Source organism: Bombus affinis, chromosome 1, assembly GCF_024516045.1.
Source record: "Bombus affinis isolate iyBomAffi1 chromosome 1, iyBomAffi1.2, whole genome shotgun sequence".
NCBI classification, from domain to species: Eukaryota; Metazoa; Arthropoda; class Insecta; order Hymenoptera; family Apidae; genus Bombus; species Bombus affinis.
This window is the reverse complement of record NC_066344.1, coordinates 8,533,293-8,546,827: the sequence shown is the minus strand read 5'-3', so window position 1 is coordinate 8,546,827 and position 13,535 is coordinate 8,533,293. Positions and strand designations below refer to the sequence as shown.

At 37.1% G+C, this 13,535-nt stretch overlaps 3 protein-coding genes and 1 long non-coding RNA gene across 9 annotated transcripts in view; 2 read left to right on the top strand and 2 right to left on the bottom strand.

The window, feature by feature from the left end:
• Positions 1 to 8,589, bottom strand: part of LOC126920157 (serine/threonine-protein kinase N) — a 26,469-nt gene extending 17,880 nt beyond the window's left edge. The window contains exons 1-3 of the mRNA XM_050730168.1: positions 8,269 to 8,589; positions 4,449 to 4,574; positions 3,001 to 3,202 (exon numbers count right to left, since the gene is read on the bottom strand). Coding sequence (XP_050586125.1) covers positions 3,001 to 3,202; positions 4,449 to 4,574; positions 8,269 to 8,292 — 352 coding nt within the window. The 5' untranslated portion in view covers positions 8,293 to 8,589. The remainder of the gene's footprint in view (positions 1 to 3,000; positions 3,203 to 4,448; positions 4,575 to 8,268) is intronic.
• LOC126920474 (uncharacterized) lies at positions 8,517 to 9,560 on the top strand. Of its 2 annotated transcripts, XR_007711968.1 has the most exons (3): positions 8,517 to 8,658; positions 8,780 to 8,833; positions 9,347 to 9,560. It is a non-coding gene; the product is annotated as an uncharacterized LOC126920474 (long non-coding RNA). The 2 variants fall into 2 exon arrangements; XR_007711969.1 differs by lacking the exon at positions 8,780 to 8,833.
• On the bottom strand, positions 8,910 to 11,639 carry LOC126920265 (conserved oligomeric Golgi complex subunit 6). Its single transcript, XM_050730374.1, has 9 exons — positions 11,425 to 11,639; positions 11,065 to 11,339; positions 10,834 to 10,978; positions 10,558 to 10,769; positions 10,255 to 10,478; positions 9,802 to 10,193; positions 9,569 to 9,730; positions 9,326 to 9,487; positions 8,910 to 9,250 (listed from the first exon to the last, which is right to left on the bottom strand). Exons 1-9 carry the CDS (start codon positions 11,500 to 11,502, stop codon positions 9,017 to 9,019), a joined length of 1,884 nt encoding a protein of 627 aa, XP_050586331.1. The 5' UTR covers positions 11,503 to 11,639; the 3' UTR covers positions 8,910 to 9,016.
• Positions 11,627 to 13,535, top strand: LOC126920428 (sorting nexin-16). Of its 5 annotated transcripts, none has more exons than XM_050730792.1 (5): positions 11,627 to 11,710; positions 12,428 to 12,731; positions 12,806 to 13,114; positions 13,193 to 13,320; positions 13,406 to 13,535. In XM_050730792.1, the coding sequence occupies exons 2-5, from the start codon at positions 12,462 to 12,464 to the stop codon at positions 13,446 to 13,448; spliced, it is 750 nt and encodes a 249-aa protein (XP_050586749.1). In that variant the 5' UTR covers positions 11,627 to 11,710; positions 12,428 to 12,461; the 3' UTR covers positions 13,449 to 13,535. The 5 variants fall into 5 exon arrangements, with proteins under 5 accessions (XP_050586749.1, XP_050586766.1, XP_050586756.1 ...); XM_050730799.1 differs by lacking the exon at positions 11,627 to 11,710 and adding an exon at positions 11,902 to 12,169 and having other exon boundaries at positions 12,447 to 12,731; XM_050730774.1 differs by lacking the exon at positions 11,627 to 11,710 and adding an exon at positions 11,940 to 12,169.

The window sequence follows — 13,535 nt, the reverse complement described above, 5'->3', positions numbered from 1 at the left end:
GGACAAGGGAGTAGAGAGAGGGCCCGAGGGCCTTCTTGATATACGACAGCGTGGAATGCGAAAGCGTGGGTTCGCTTCGGTTCGGCTGAAACGCGATCTCGATCCACATCGAAGCAGGCGAGGGCCGCGGGCTAAATACACGCGCGAGCGCGCAACGGTACTCCGTGCGAGCGATCGCTCGACCGATCGCTTCTCGTAATACGTTGTTCAATGTATCACGTGTACACGCATGCAGACGTGTATGTATGGGTATCGCATAAGAGCGTTTTCACTGTCTCCCGCGAGGAGAACGCGCGCGTTACACGCACGTAGCCAGAACTCGAAGAACTGGAAAGTGAACGAGAGAGCCCTGTTGCTCGTTACGTTGCTTCCCTCGCGGCGTCCAATCGCCGGAGGAAAGGAGGGAATATGTACTTTCTCCTCAATCCGTGGCATAGTCTCATCCGCGATATCTTATTCTAAGCTTACATGCTCTCGTTGTTATTGGCAATGGAAACAATACAAGGCGACAATACAAAAAAGACGAGTGGGAATAATGCCTTCGAGAGATACGTGGTTGAAGTATTTCAAGAAATATCATGAATATTGTTTATAACGTAGTTTATGCATCGATGGTTAATGCAGAATGACGGTAATGGTCTGTTTCTAGCCGTCAATATGACATAATATGAAAAATAAATCTGGGCAATGCGTACGTATATGACATACTTTTTTTGTAATATTGTCATACGACTGTTCGATCTTTATAGTTACGAGATGGTTATTGTAAGGAATATCCAATAACATATAAACCTTTAGAAGTCGTCTCGTATGTGTGAACAAAAAATTGACAGCCAAGTTTCTGCATCATAGTCGTATTCTCTTCAAGCTTAGATTTCTTTGAAATATCGATACTTTATAAGAAGAAAACTTTTATATATCATAATTAACGCCACCCTGGAATATCAAACACAGAGTATAAAATACGAATAATGCGATGAAGTAGCCGTATAATTGGCAGCGCGATAAAGGCCGTTTTAAGGGCAATCTTAGGGATCGAAACCAGTTATTTCTCTAGGTAACGATACGATACGAAGCCTAGCGGTGGTTGCAGTTGCATTGTTAGGACCGTTCTGAATGGCATAACCCGTCGCAGAGAGAACTGAATGAGGTGGCCCGAAGGCAGGTTGCTAGTCCCCAGAATGTATGATGACTGACTTAACTGGAGTGGATAGAGCGTCTGGGTCCACGGTATAAATAGATGCTACCACTTACCGTCAATTCAAAGAGAACACAAGACTCGAGCTGCTCGCTAGTCGCGAGCGAGTACGAAGCCTCGGGCGCGTCACGAAACGGCATCGATAGCTAAGTGCCACCCAGTGGCGTAACTAGTCTTTCAAGGTCGGGGAATCGAAAGAAGTACCAATTTCGAGAAGACGATACCAATACTCTCCTCCCTAAAGTTAATTCTCTACAGGTTAAAGGGTGAAATACTGGTTACGTAACATTCTAGAGTTCACTTGTTTTCGATCGGGAGTAAAAATAGAAGTTTCATTTAAATCGGCTTGTTAAATCTCAGAACTATTTAGATATAACTCGGCAAATAGAAGAGCGCCTTTTTTTATTATGAAGATATCGAATCAAATGTTTCAATAAAACGGCAAAAAGATTTACATTGCGCTATAATGTGTATCTATGTTACGATAAGATTCCTAAGAAATGGATCATGATAATAGATAAAGAGATATATAAAAAAAAAAATAGATAAATAGATATACAAAACGGTAAGCATGAAATCCAACGCTACGCCCGTGACTATTCAGGATACCATGACCCCTGATTACGAGCATCGGAGTTAATCGTTCTTAATTTATGTCCAGCCACTACACAGCTAGTACATCGGAGTATTCTAAACGAGGGAAATGACCAGCCACACTAACTGGAAATGCCAGCAGAGTACCGTTTCCGGAATAACGTATCGTTGCGACTGCAAACGCGTATGCGTCCCGTGTAGCGATCGAACCGTTAAGAGCAATCTCTCAAAAAATCCCAGACGGTAATCCAAAGTCCACTGCGAATGACTCATAGCGTAAACAAGCAAATCACGCGTGAAGCAAGCAAATTGGATTTTATTCGCGGCAGAGATATATGTATTTCTTACTATTGAAAACCAAGTTTGTCTGGGGAGATTAAAAATGGCCAAGAAGCCATTGAGAAACGGCTGAACCATGAGCAATTTTTCAACAAGAATTTATCGAAGCGTCGATCACTGAATCGTGGATGCAATGATTGCTTAGCAAAATGATTATGGCTCCAGAGAGCTGGATATGGTCGATTTACTAGGTCCGATGCCGTAATAAAACAGCAACTCGTACGCACGGTTGAGCTTTATAAACCGAAGACGTCGTCTCGACGCCTCGTTAGCGGGTGGAGTTATTAAGTGGCTGCTCGTTAACGATACAGAAAGAGCAGTCGTTAGCATGGCAGGAAAGAACATATAGGAACACTTGCCATTAGTCCGATATATTGATAAGTTATCCGTAAGTAAACAGAAACGTTAATTGATATCTTGAAAAGGAGCCGTGATCGTTCTCGAGTCTATTTTATGAGAGAATATAAAAATAAAAACGAAAGCAAATCGTTAGCGTGCTTTAACTCGACTACTTCAGACAATAGTTGCGCAATTATAATGGGATCTCTTATCGAGAGCTCTCTTTTTTTACGATTTTCTCGCGAATCATAACCGTACGATAACGCGCCACGTTGAATTTCAATTTCACACGGTTGCTCCGAAAAATCCTTGAACTCGTTTATGGTATCGATGGGCTAAACGTATTCACGCGCACGAACCGCCAGGCTGAAGCAGTAATTGATCGGCACGAAGTCTAACACGCGGCATTACATAAAACCCGTTTAGGCTCGCATGAGTCTGCCTTATCCTCTCGGTCAATGCCATGCAGCGTTAAGGCGAATACAAAGATGGTATCTGCCGGTTGGCCGTGCGACTTCTCTTTGCCTTACCTTGACCGTTCGAGTGATTTTGCTGGGGCGACTGTGGCTGACCCTGCGTCAATATAATTTGACTCTCCAGTTGCTGAAGCTCAGCCTGAAGTTCATTCAGCTTACTATTCGACTTTTTCACGATCGTCGCCACGTCGGAGAGCGCTTTACGATCGGTTGCCACTTCCCTCAGCTTCTCGGCGCCGGCCTTTATCTTCAGCTCCTGCAACCAAACCAGCGTACGTAAACGTTCCTTGTCGTTTTATGGCGAACCTTTTGTATTACACGGCTACGTCGGGAATAAACGTATCCGCCGCATGTCGTTCTAGGGTACCCGAACCACACAGGAGACGGAATTTCGCTCGACGGAATTCGTTCTGACACGATTGTTATTATCGATCTATCAATCGTCAGAGCGCGTCCACTCGTTCGAGACCACTCCTCTCCCGAGGCAAATGAGACGTAAAATTATACCCGATCTGCATGCCACGGAGCTATCCTTCCATTCTATTACCTCCTATTATATTCGCTATAACTTTTCCCCGGCAAGCACACCTGACAGAAGCTATATCTTCTAATCACGACTGACCCGTGAACACTATTTGCGAGCGGCATTTAATGAAACTATTACCTGCTCGCCAGAACGCGAGTCTGTTCCGCGAAATGTTTTACTTACTTCGTCTAACATGATTTATGACTGCTTGTGTACGCTACAAAGGCACATTCTTTACCTCCGTGGAGAAGACGTTACGTAAATAAACATAATTACAATTGCATCGATATCAACGTGTACTGATATTTTTATAAAAGTGAAGTTGATTAAAAAGTATTCTCAGATTCAGATTTCTTTAATTCCCATCTTTATTGTACTCCAAGTCCAAATAAATAAATTTCCTACTAATGTTGAATTGGCAAGTACGCTTAAATATCCTTGCACTATTCCAGATCACGCGTGATAAACGCAGCAAACAAGCCGATGACACCTTCGATCGTGACAAAGTATCGAAACGACTCATTATTTATTTACGATCGGCCAGTCGAAAAGGTAGCAATGGTTTAGTGCTCGCGGTGCCGTAATTTCTTATCTCATTTCAGGCCCGCGAAAGAGAGGAAGAAAGTTCCTTTTTTTCTCCCTCCTGGAAATAACCATAAATTCTGGCCTGGATCCATTAGTCACGTGGATCGTACCGGTTTTCAACGGGCGTGCCACGGATCGACGATAGCCTGACACATATGGGATTTCTCTGTTCCTCCCTGCGAAGGAACGGAAAAGGAGAGATGCAACGATGCAGAGAGGATGCACGTTATAGAGCGAAGAGAGGAACAACAGAGGAAAGGATATTCTTCTGCCGTGCGAGGGATCGGTGCTCGTGCGAGTCGCGCTACCGTGTATATTGCAGTGTACGGCGAAAAAGAGAGCTTCGGGGAAGAGACGTAGTGCCGAGAAGGATAAGCGAAACTCGACATACCTTGCGTATTTCTCGGCGTATGTGCTCCCGGAGCTCGTCAAGACGAGCCGGCAAGGGCACCTGGTCACTGCTAGCCACTCCATACTTGCTCGACAGTTCGTACACCGGGTGCCTGATGTAATCACCCTGAAACAGATTCCAAATTCGATTACTCGAACAGTGTGCTTTTTCTCTTTCTTTGTCTTTCACAATACTATCGCAAGCATTAAAAATAAGTATGAGTATTGAAAAACGAAAGAAAAAAACGATAAATTATTGTAATTAACCGTTCCCCAAAGCAAATTTATCGATGTATAGCATGTGAAAATATACACCGTCGATAGTAGGTGTGTGATATTTAAAAAAGGAACGTTTAATGTCGCTACTTTTTATGTGGTGCATTAAAGCACGAATTATCGTATAGTTTCACGAGGATAAATTTTCCTTTCGGGTTCATAATGCGCTGTTAGCAAAGTACTCATTTGTGTTCAACATCGTCCTACGTTCGTTTCTATTTCCACGTCGCTTAATCCTGTCAGTGAGATTTACATTTTTCCGGAAACATCGAAGAACGATGGGTGGGCTTGTGAATTTGCAAAGAAAAACGGTGTGGAATATAATACACCTTTACCGCGGCCGGAAATTGTCTGGCGCGTTGCGGCGGATGTGCACACCGGTGTCTAAGTGTCTACTCGTTCGACCACGGTTATAAACTCGTACTGAGCCGCGGGAAATATTGATCTTAAAATAAGTATCGGTTCCCGGTATCAGTATCCTATGCCTGTTAACGAGCGACTAATTAATGGCCGTATCTATATTTAAATTATTCGGCTTGCGATTGACCCTGATAGTGATGCTTGATCAATTTAGTGGCGTCATCGACTATCTCGGCTCCGTGTATATCTATATATATCCACGAGTTAATTATTGATACAACTATTGGAAAATCTAGAAACGATTGTACGTATCGTTGTTTTTATTATTAATGATATTAATAATAACATTATTGATATCAATGTCATTTACACAATGCAGGGACAAAATTTATTTTAAACAAATATTGATATTGCATCATGTTCAATTCATGTACGATGAAATCGACTGATTTATCAGTGGGGCACGTGTCAGACATTTAAATATCTGACCTGCGTAAGTGTATCGTATGAAGATGCTACAGACATTAAAACATGTTACCGTGCATGGTACAACACAGCTCCAACGTTGCTTGGGTTTACTCGACTTTATTTGCGATAAACGCCGGTACGTTTTCTGCTTCTTTCCCTCATCGCGCAAAGAAATGAACGACATTGTTCAACTTTCCTATCGAATCTTATAAATAACACCACAAAATTTCTCCTCGACTGTTTTTACAAGTAGATATATTTTACGAATATATAGTAGTTCACTGAAAACTATATCCAATTTTCATTAACATTGAACTCACGTCCACAGAGATCGTACACTATTAACTTTCTCCTACTCATCAAGGACTCGATGCGTAGTGCGAGTAAATTGAAATGCATAAATATGCTTTAACGCGACCAATCTCTAACATGCAACAGTGACGAAACGAATTTTGACAAAATCTAGGCTGTACTCTTGGACCACCTGTTGCGACAAACTACGATTCTACGGAGATTATCTTTGAGACAAACTTCACGAATTATCTTTTTACTAGAATATTATCACTTTTTAAATTCTCATAGGTCTACAACTAGTGACGCGTACGATTGTCTATAGAACAACCAGATGGTACTTTACGTGACCGATCGGGCTGTTTCTATAGACTGACTGAAGACTTTGCCGATACTTTATCTCTTATCATCTGCATTACGATAACAGCGATTCTAAATGGCGAATGTGTTTCGACTCCATTAAGTTAACGTTTACTTCAGTAGAAACCTAATTACTCATCTAATGATTGTGTGTATATTATATTTTAGGTATTTGTTGTGTAAGCTATATGGTCAGGTATAATTATAATCATAAAATTAGAGTGACAAATACTCTTGTACTCTTTACTGCAAACAATATGAGTCAGAAATATCCTATTCTTGTAGTCGTTCGTTCGCGAGGCTGACATACCTATAGGTTGCTTAAGTTCGGAACTTTGGCGACAGCGGATTCCAGAAATAGTGTATGCTTGTGCATTCCGCTTGAAAACCATGCATGATTACTAATAAGGATAAACTTGATCATGGTCTGATTCCGTCTAAAATTGATTTGAGCAATTGAGATGTTACACGAGTTTTATTTACGCTACTATGAATATCATTTTAAATTCCACTCGGTACCGATTACTATCTTCTTCGGCAATGCTGGGGATGAAGCAAAATGCTTGAAACAAAATTATTGTCGATAGAGATAATGTCTGAAAGCTTTTCCATCATAATATACGAAATTTTGTAACTCCAGAATTAGACATGATCTTGGTTTTTAGAGTGGGTAATAAAATGACGAGTGAAGCGAAATTGAGTCGTACGGTGGGTGGAACGATTTAAAGAAGCAACGAACCCCCAAGCAATCGTGTGCACCTCGACTATATGTGAGTTTGACACACTGACGCATGAGCTATTTTCATGCATTCCGTAATATGTGTGCCATGCATAATAATCCCGAGAGGTCAATAGTCGTCCAGAGCATTAGTATAACAAGGACAGAAAAATCAGCCAGCAATCAAAATATTTACTTCATCAATATCGACCTGATATAGGATAGATCTAAATACTAAAGTGGTGTTCATGTAGCATATCCGAGGAATGAAAATCATTTTTAATTGTCTGATTGTACATAAGACTGGACGAGGAGTAAATAATGCCATTAATGAAAAATGTCATCCTTCAAAAATTCTAATTATAGCCATTTTTGCTGTCATGATTAATCGTTATAAGAAAATAGAACTCAAGATGAGTGTACCTCTGCGCGGTAGCTAACCAATATGTACTATCTTATTTTTGGGTTACGCACAACGCAAAGCATCTGTTAGCAAATTGCGAAAGTATCGTATATCTAGCGAAATTGGACGAATCGACACATATGATAATAATCTTGGTTATATTAGTGCGATTTGAAATGCGAATTAAATAAAGTGAAATGAATTTTTTTGTATTCCATTATCGTGTGATGGTAACATGTCAAAATTCCTTGCGAAAACATGATAAAACATTACACCTCCCTGAATATTTGATGTACGATAAAGGGAGACTCGTAATTCAAACAATGTGAATCCTTTGTTGAAGAGAAGTTCGAATTCCAAGCGAAAGTTGAAAAGACGAACCGGTAATCATTGGTGCAGTCATTTGATCGTGACGATGCGTTACGCCGTTAAGCCATCACTGTTTCCGCTACAATGGAGTTGCCATACGATCACGTTCCTGTCAGAATGATTCTTAGCCGTTAGTCGACTATGCTTTGACAAACGTGTCTCGAACTGTATACCTATGTTGGTAATGTCAGAAAATACCACTTGCCGACAGGAACAGGTGCTTCCAGGAACTGTATGGAAAGTTTTTGGAATTATCCTAAATGAATTAAATCCATATCAAGTGTCTATAAATCGTCACGACTCGTTTAACGTAAACCAAGCTAAAGGCGTTTATAATCATAATCCACGAAGAAATCAGTGATAATCATCGTCTTTGAAAAACATTCCTCGAACATAGAGACAAGTGCGAGCGCGTTGTCGGCGTATGATCGTAAGAAGAAGAAAGAAATATGTAATATGCAAAGTGGCTGAATTACGCCCAAAGCGATCTTTTATTATGGCGGCTGAAATCATCGGTCGGGTAGCGACCAATGCGCACCAGTTCGTAAAGAGAGCGTGGATGGACCTGCAACTCACCTGATAATAGCTTGATTCCGCCATCTTGGACACTATACTCCACTCACTCACTCACTGCTTTCTATCCGTCCTTTGTGCATGGAACGACGAAGTCCATTGTGTTTACACGAGTAATGTACGCTGCACCACCGAGCTGGTTGGAAGTGTCTGCATTTCATATATTACCACGCACGTTCGATTTTATTCACGAGATGTTCTCAATATAAATCTTTGAATAGGAAGCGACAAGAAGTTACTACCACAGAGAAGTATGAATGAAAGACGCGCGGCTCGCGAACAAAATGCAGACACGAGCGCATTCCACCGCACCAAACTGAAGACTGACGGAAAGTGTCGGGCCAATCGTGGCCCAAAGGCGCGCGCACTGTACTGCCACCGCTATCGCTAAAGGTGTGTTCACGATATCACTTTTATGTCAGCTCGGTGAAACAACCTTTATTCATTAGTCGATTCCGATAGATAATGAAACGAGTAACTGTGTGGAAACTTATACACTGCTTATACTTTCCAGGAATAATACAAATAAAATCGAAAAGAATGAAATGGAATATGGGTGCATATAAAAGTAACTATGTCGAATTAATATATTTTCTTATTGTCTTTCCACCAAACATTTTTTATGGGAATAAAAACATTAAAGCTTTATATAATTTATTAAATTTATTAAAAATTATTGTACAATTATGTATTATCTACATATTTAACTTTTTGTATAATTATACTTAGAAAATATCTTCTTAATGGACACTTAAACTGAAATTAATGTTTGTAAAAGATCTTCGGGAGTTCTTGAAAATAAACTGTTTGGATTTTGATACAAATTCTTTGGATTGTGACACGCTTCGTATAATTGTTTATAGATTGCTCCAATTACTTCAAAAGAACGTTTTTGGGTGATTGAACGGTGATTACTACTTTGTAACAAACTTATTTGTGGCAGCAATAATACATCTGGCATCACTAAAAATGCTTCCAATTTGTTCTATAACACATGAGAAACTTAGAATAAAATTTATCCCTATCCTTTATTCACAGTATTGAAGTAATAGTTACATACAGTAAATTCTTTTACACTTAGGGGATCCATTCCAGGAATGGAAGACAATGGACCTTGTTCATGACCTTGCAAAATAGTGTAAATTGGACCAAGATTCAAATGTGCCACTAATGAACTGGCTTGCTCTGATGTAAGAGTGTCAATTTGTGCATCAGATTGTGCCTGAAAAATGTCATTTTATCAATATCGATATAAAATGTATAAAAAGTTGGTAAATTAGAACACATCAATTGTAGTCTTCACCTGTAATCTTTCTAATCTCTGATCCATATATTCATACAGTGCTAAAGTAGACTGTATTTGATGCATACAATTTAGAAGATATACAGCCATGTCTACTGTAGGTAATCTTGATGCTGTTTCATTAACTTCTTGTAACAGTGGGTCAATAATGCACGATACTATCTGCAGATTATGTGGTATATGAATTTCATTCAGATATCGATTTTATAAAGCTATTAAATGCTGATACAGACCTGTAGCATGTCTTTCTCCCTATCTTCTGCAATACTTGCTACAGAAAGAATTTCGTTAAGAAGTGACAGTAATCTAGAAACAGATGGTGCAGGTACTAAGTCATTTCCTGGTGGTTCTGCACGTTCACCGAGTGCAATACGCGTCTGCTTTTGAAGTCTACTTAGAAAACTTTTTTCGCTTAATATTAGTAGATCTTTCAATGTTGAATCTAAGATACTATCTGGTATTACTTGCTGAATTATCATCTGATAAAATCTAAGAAGAGTTGTAATAGAATATAATATTGCTGCTGGTGCATCCGTAGATATAACATTTTCTATTCTTGACTTTAAAGGATGACAAAGTCCTTCTGTGATATTACTTAATGATTGTTTAATCTGGTCTGATACATCTAAAATGTGTAATAAAAGGTAAGAAAAGTAGAAATAAGAAAGCAATCACTTAGTTCATACCTGTTTTATTACAGCCTTTCACTAAAGTAAGAATATTTTCCTTTTCAACGGGAATAACTTGATGAAGCCAAGCAAGCATGTCACCAATATATCTTTTAGGATCATTTGCATGCATTTCAATAGGATTAGGTGTACTACCATATCCTTCTCCCAATGTTAAAGCATCAATAAAAGAACCTACTAAAGCAGTTCTTCTAGCTGCACAATATTCATCTAAAATATATCTAAAAAATACATATAAATAAATATAGATTCATTTAACATAAAATATACTAGGTTTCTTATTAGATTTTAAATGCATACTTAAATAAAACTGGTCTATCTTGCAATTTATTCATTGCTTTAATTAATAATGGTGCTAAGCGTTCATTTTCAATATGTTTACATTGATTCTGTGTCCATCTATATAGTCTTTCAAGGGCTGCCTCTTGCAACAATGTCATTCTTTGCATAATATCTAGCCCTAACGTTTGATATCCTGATTGCATTAATATTCTGCAACTGCTATGAATCTCCTGTAATTTAATAGAGTTGTTATTGATTCATCTTTAGACAAAAGTTTTTTCTTACTTATCTTACCTGAACACGGTTAACAACAGAAAAAAATTCTTCTGTAATAGGTGATTCCTTGCTAGAACCATGTAGAATACTTTGTTCAGATGAAGTCAGTTGGAAATTTTTAATAAATGCATTTGCAACCTCTTGTTGCATAGATAAAGTTTGGCTAAAAATTATAATATTATATTTTATGTATATTTTTTTGGATAAAGTTTAATTTAATCCTGATAACTATTCAGTGAATAAATGTACCTCTTATTCTGAAGTTTTGCAGTTTGGTCAATAAGCTGTGATGTCTGTGTTTTTGTAGCTTGTAAGCGATTTGTCATACACTGAACTGCAGTATTCATAGCTAAAACATCTTGATATATGTCGTCTAAAGAAGATTTTACTTCTCTAAAAGCGGATAAAAAGTCTTCGTTTATTGCAAGACTTCTTCTTTCTATTTTACTACGCAAATTTCTACGAGAACTTAATGTATTTTCTGTAAAGAATGTGGATAATTCTTTTAAGGCTTCTAATGTATCCTAAAAGGGAAAAAGAATTTAAATGAAATGTTTATATTTTATTAATACAAGTAGTAAACATTACACCAAAGTATAATACAAATACCTTGTCATGCTCTACTCGTGATTCAAGTAATTTATTCACCCTTCGAACTAACGTAGTATTAATATTTTTTTCACTCATTTTAAATATGTTACTTTTTTTCAATCAAATTCATCGAGATATATAACCTATTTATTTCAGAAATGTCACGTAGCAAAAATACATGCATAGCTACGTATATAAAACACATAGAACATGTACTCATTACTCTAATCACGCGTGCAATCGTACAACAACGTAAATTCCTTAAGGTGATATAAAAAAGTTGGTAGCTTTCGAAGATGTAAAGGTTCGAAAATTTTAGTTTTTAAATTACTTATTAAATATAATATTTGTCAAATTATTATACTAGAATTATAAATATTAAATTAATATTAACAAAATAAAATACTCATTAAACTAGAAATCTCATAGAAACTATTTTATTTATTTGTTTATTTAAAGTTATGTACTAATGTTCGGTTTAAATGCTTGTTAGTCGGCGGCAAATTAGAAATTCTGATTGTGTTACCGTTATCATTCTAGTTTACCATCTAAGTTACTCCAATTTCGCGGAGAGGGTATATTTGCAAACTCTCAATATGTCATATCAGTTCCGCGCTTTTCTGTTCATTAAATGAATTTTTATTTATAAAATATGTTAATATTTTAGTGAAATGAAAGATTTACAGAATATGATTTTATATTATAAATATAGTTTAGATAGAAAGTTATAGAATAAAACACTATATTTTTTATTCATATTGAGGTTAGTGTTTTAGTTAACACAAAATAGTACATATGATGTTAATGTTAAGATTTCAAATAGGAATTTTCACAATTGGCATGTCATTATAATATTAGATTATTGTTCGCGTTGTTTCTTACACATTTCCTTTTTTAATTTTTCTCTATTTAGGATTTGGCTTATATATTTATATCATTAATTTTCTTTATATATGTAAGCATGCTATTTCTTATTTTATTGTGTGCATTTATAATAATTTGGCCTTAATTTCTTTTTAAGTATGCATGGTTTCATTTAGTTTGTTGGTGGCAAAATGTCCACGTCAGAATCTGGTGTGGGATGTATTAGTGAAGTTACACTTGCAATTAGTAAAGCAAGGGGTTCTCAATCAGGCACTGTAAGAGTACTGGATAGTCCAGACTCTGATGGATCTGGGCATTCAAATTCATTTACTGTACAGAGGTTTAATTATCCTGATAATGATAATGCAAATTCCGATATTTTACATCCTCCACTAACTAGTGATGATGTAAGAATACCAATTGTTGGATATGAAGTTATGGAAGAAAGAGCTAGGTTTACGGTTAGTTAAATTAAAAACTTGTTCTGTATTGTATATCTTATATACACAGTCTGCATGTAACATGTACTTTTTAGGTTTATAAATTACGAGTGGAATTAAAAAATGGAGACTGTTGGTTTGTATTTAGAAGGTATACAGATTTTGTTCGTTTATTATCACAGTTAAGAAGGCAGAAAATTCCAGTTTCTCAATTAAGTTTACCAAGAAAGAAGTGGCTTGGTGATAATTTTGCTCCAAGTTTCCTAGAAGAAAGAATACGGGGTCTTCAAGCATTTGTTAATGGAATATTAAGCAATCCTCTTCTCATAGGAACTGCATGTGTCAGAGAATTTTTCTGTTTGGATGAGCCACCTGCTTTATCTGACACAGCAGAAGAGTCTAGAGTAAATATACTTTATACAATTTTTTAATTTCTTCTGTTAGAAAATAGATAAAAGGAAAAGTATTTTGTTTTTCTTTAGGCAATTTTTGAAGCATTAGAAGATACTATATATCATTTAAGACAGCAATTAAGAGAAAGAGATGCTGCACTTGCAGCTGAAACAGCTTTATGCAATGAATTTCGGAAAAAGTTACATCAAATATTGAGGTAAATGCTATAATTAGATACAACCATAGATAAATGACATTTATAATAAACATCAAATATCTGGAGTGTTAAATTAATGTTTCAGTGAAAGACAAACCTGTCAAAAATGTGGTGCATCTCAGCCATAATTTCTTATGAACTAGAAATTTACAAGTTGATATTGATAAAATTTATTACATAGAGACTGGTATAAATAGACAATTTTAGTTTTACTA

Excerpts from the sequence above, each read along its gene's own strand:
- LOC126920265 (XM_050730374.1), bottom strand. The coding sequence starts at position 11,502 with ATGAGTGAAAAAAATATTAATACTACGTTAGTTCGAAGGGTGAATAAA. Across the intron at positions 10,479-10,557 it reads GATAGACCAGTTTTATTTAA|ATATATTTTAGATGAATATT; the intron begins GTATGCATTTAA and ends TGTATTTTTTAG. Across the intron at positions 9,251-9,325 it reads TAAGTGTAAAAGAATTTACT|AACAAATTGGAAGCATTTTT; the intron begins GTATGTAACTAT and ends CATGTGTTATAG.
- LOC126920428 (XM_050730792.1), top strand. The coding sequence starts at position 12,462 with ATGTCCACGTCAGAATCTGGTGTGGGATGTATTAGTGAAGTTACACTT. Across the intron at positions 13,115-13,192 it reads ACACAGCAGAAGAGTCTAGA|GCAATTTTTGAAGCATTAGA; the intron begins GTAAATATACTT and ends GTTTTTCTTTAG. Across the intron at positions 13,321-13,405 it reads AAGTTACATCAAATATTGAG|TGAAAGACAAACCTGTCAAA; the intron begins GTAAATGCTATA and ends TTAATGTTTCAG.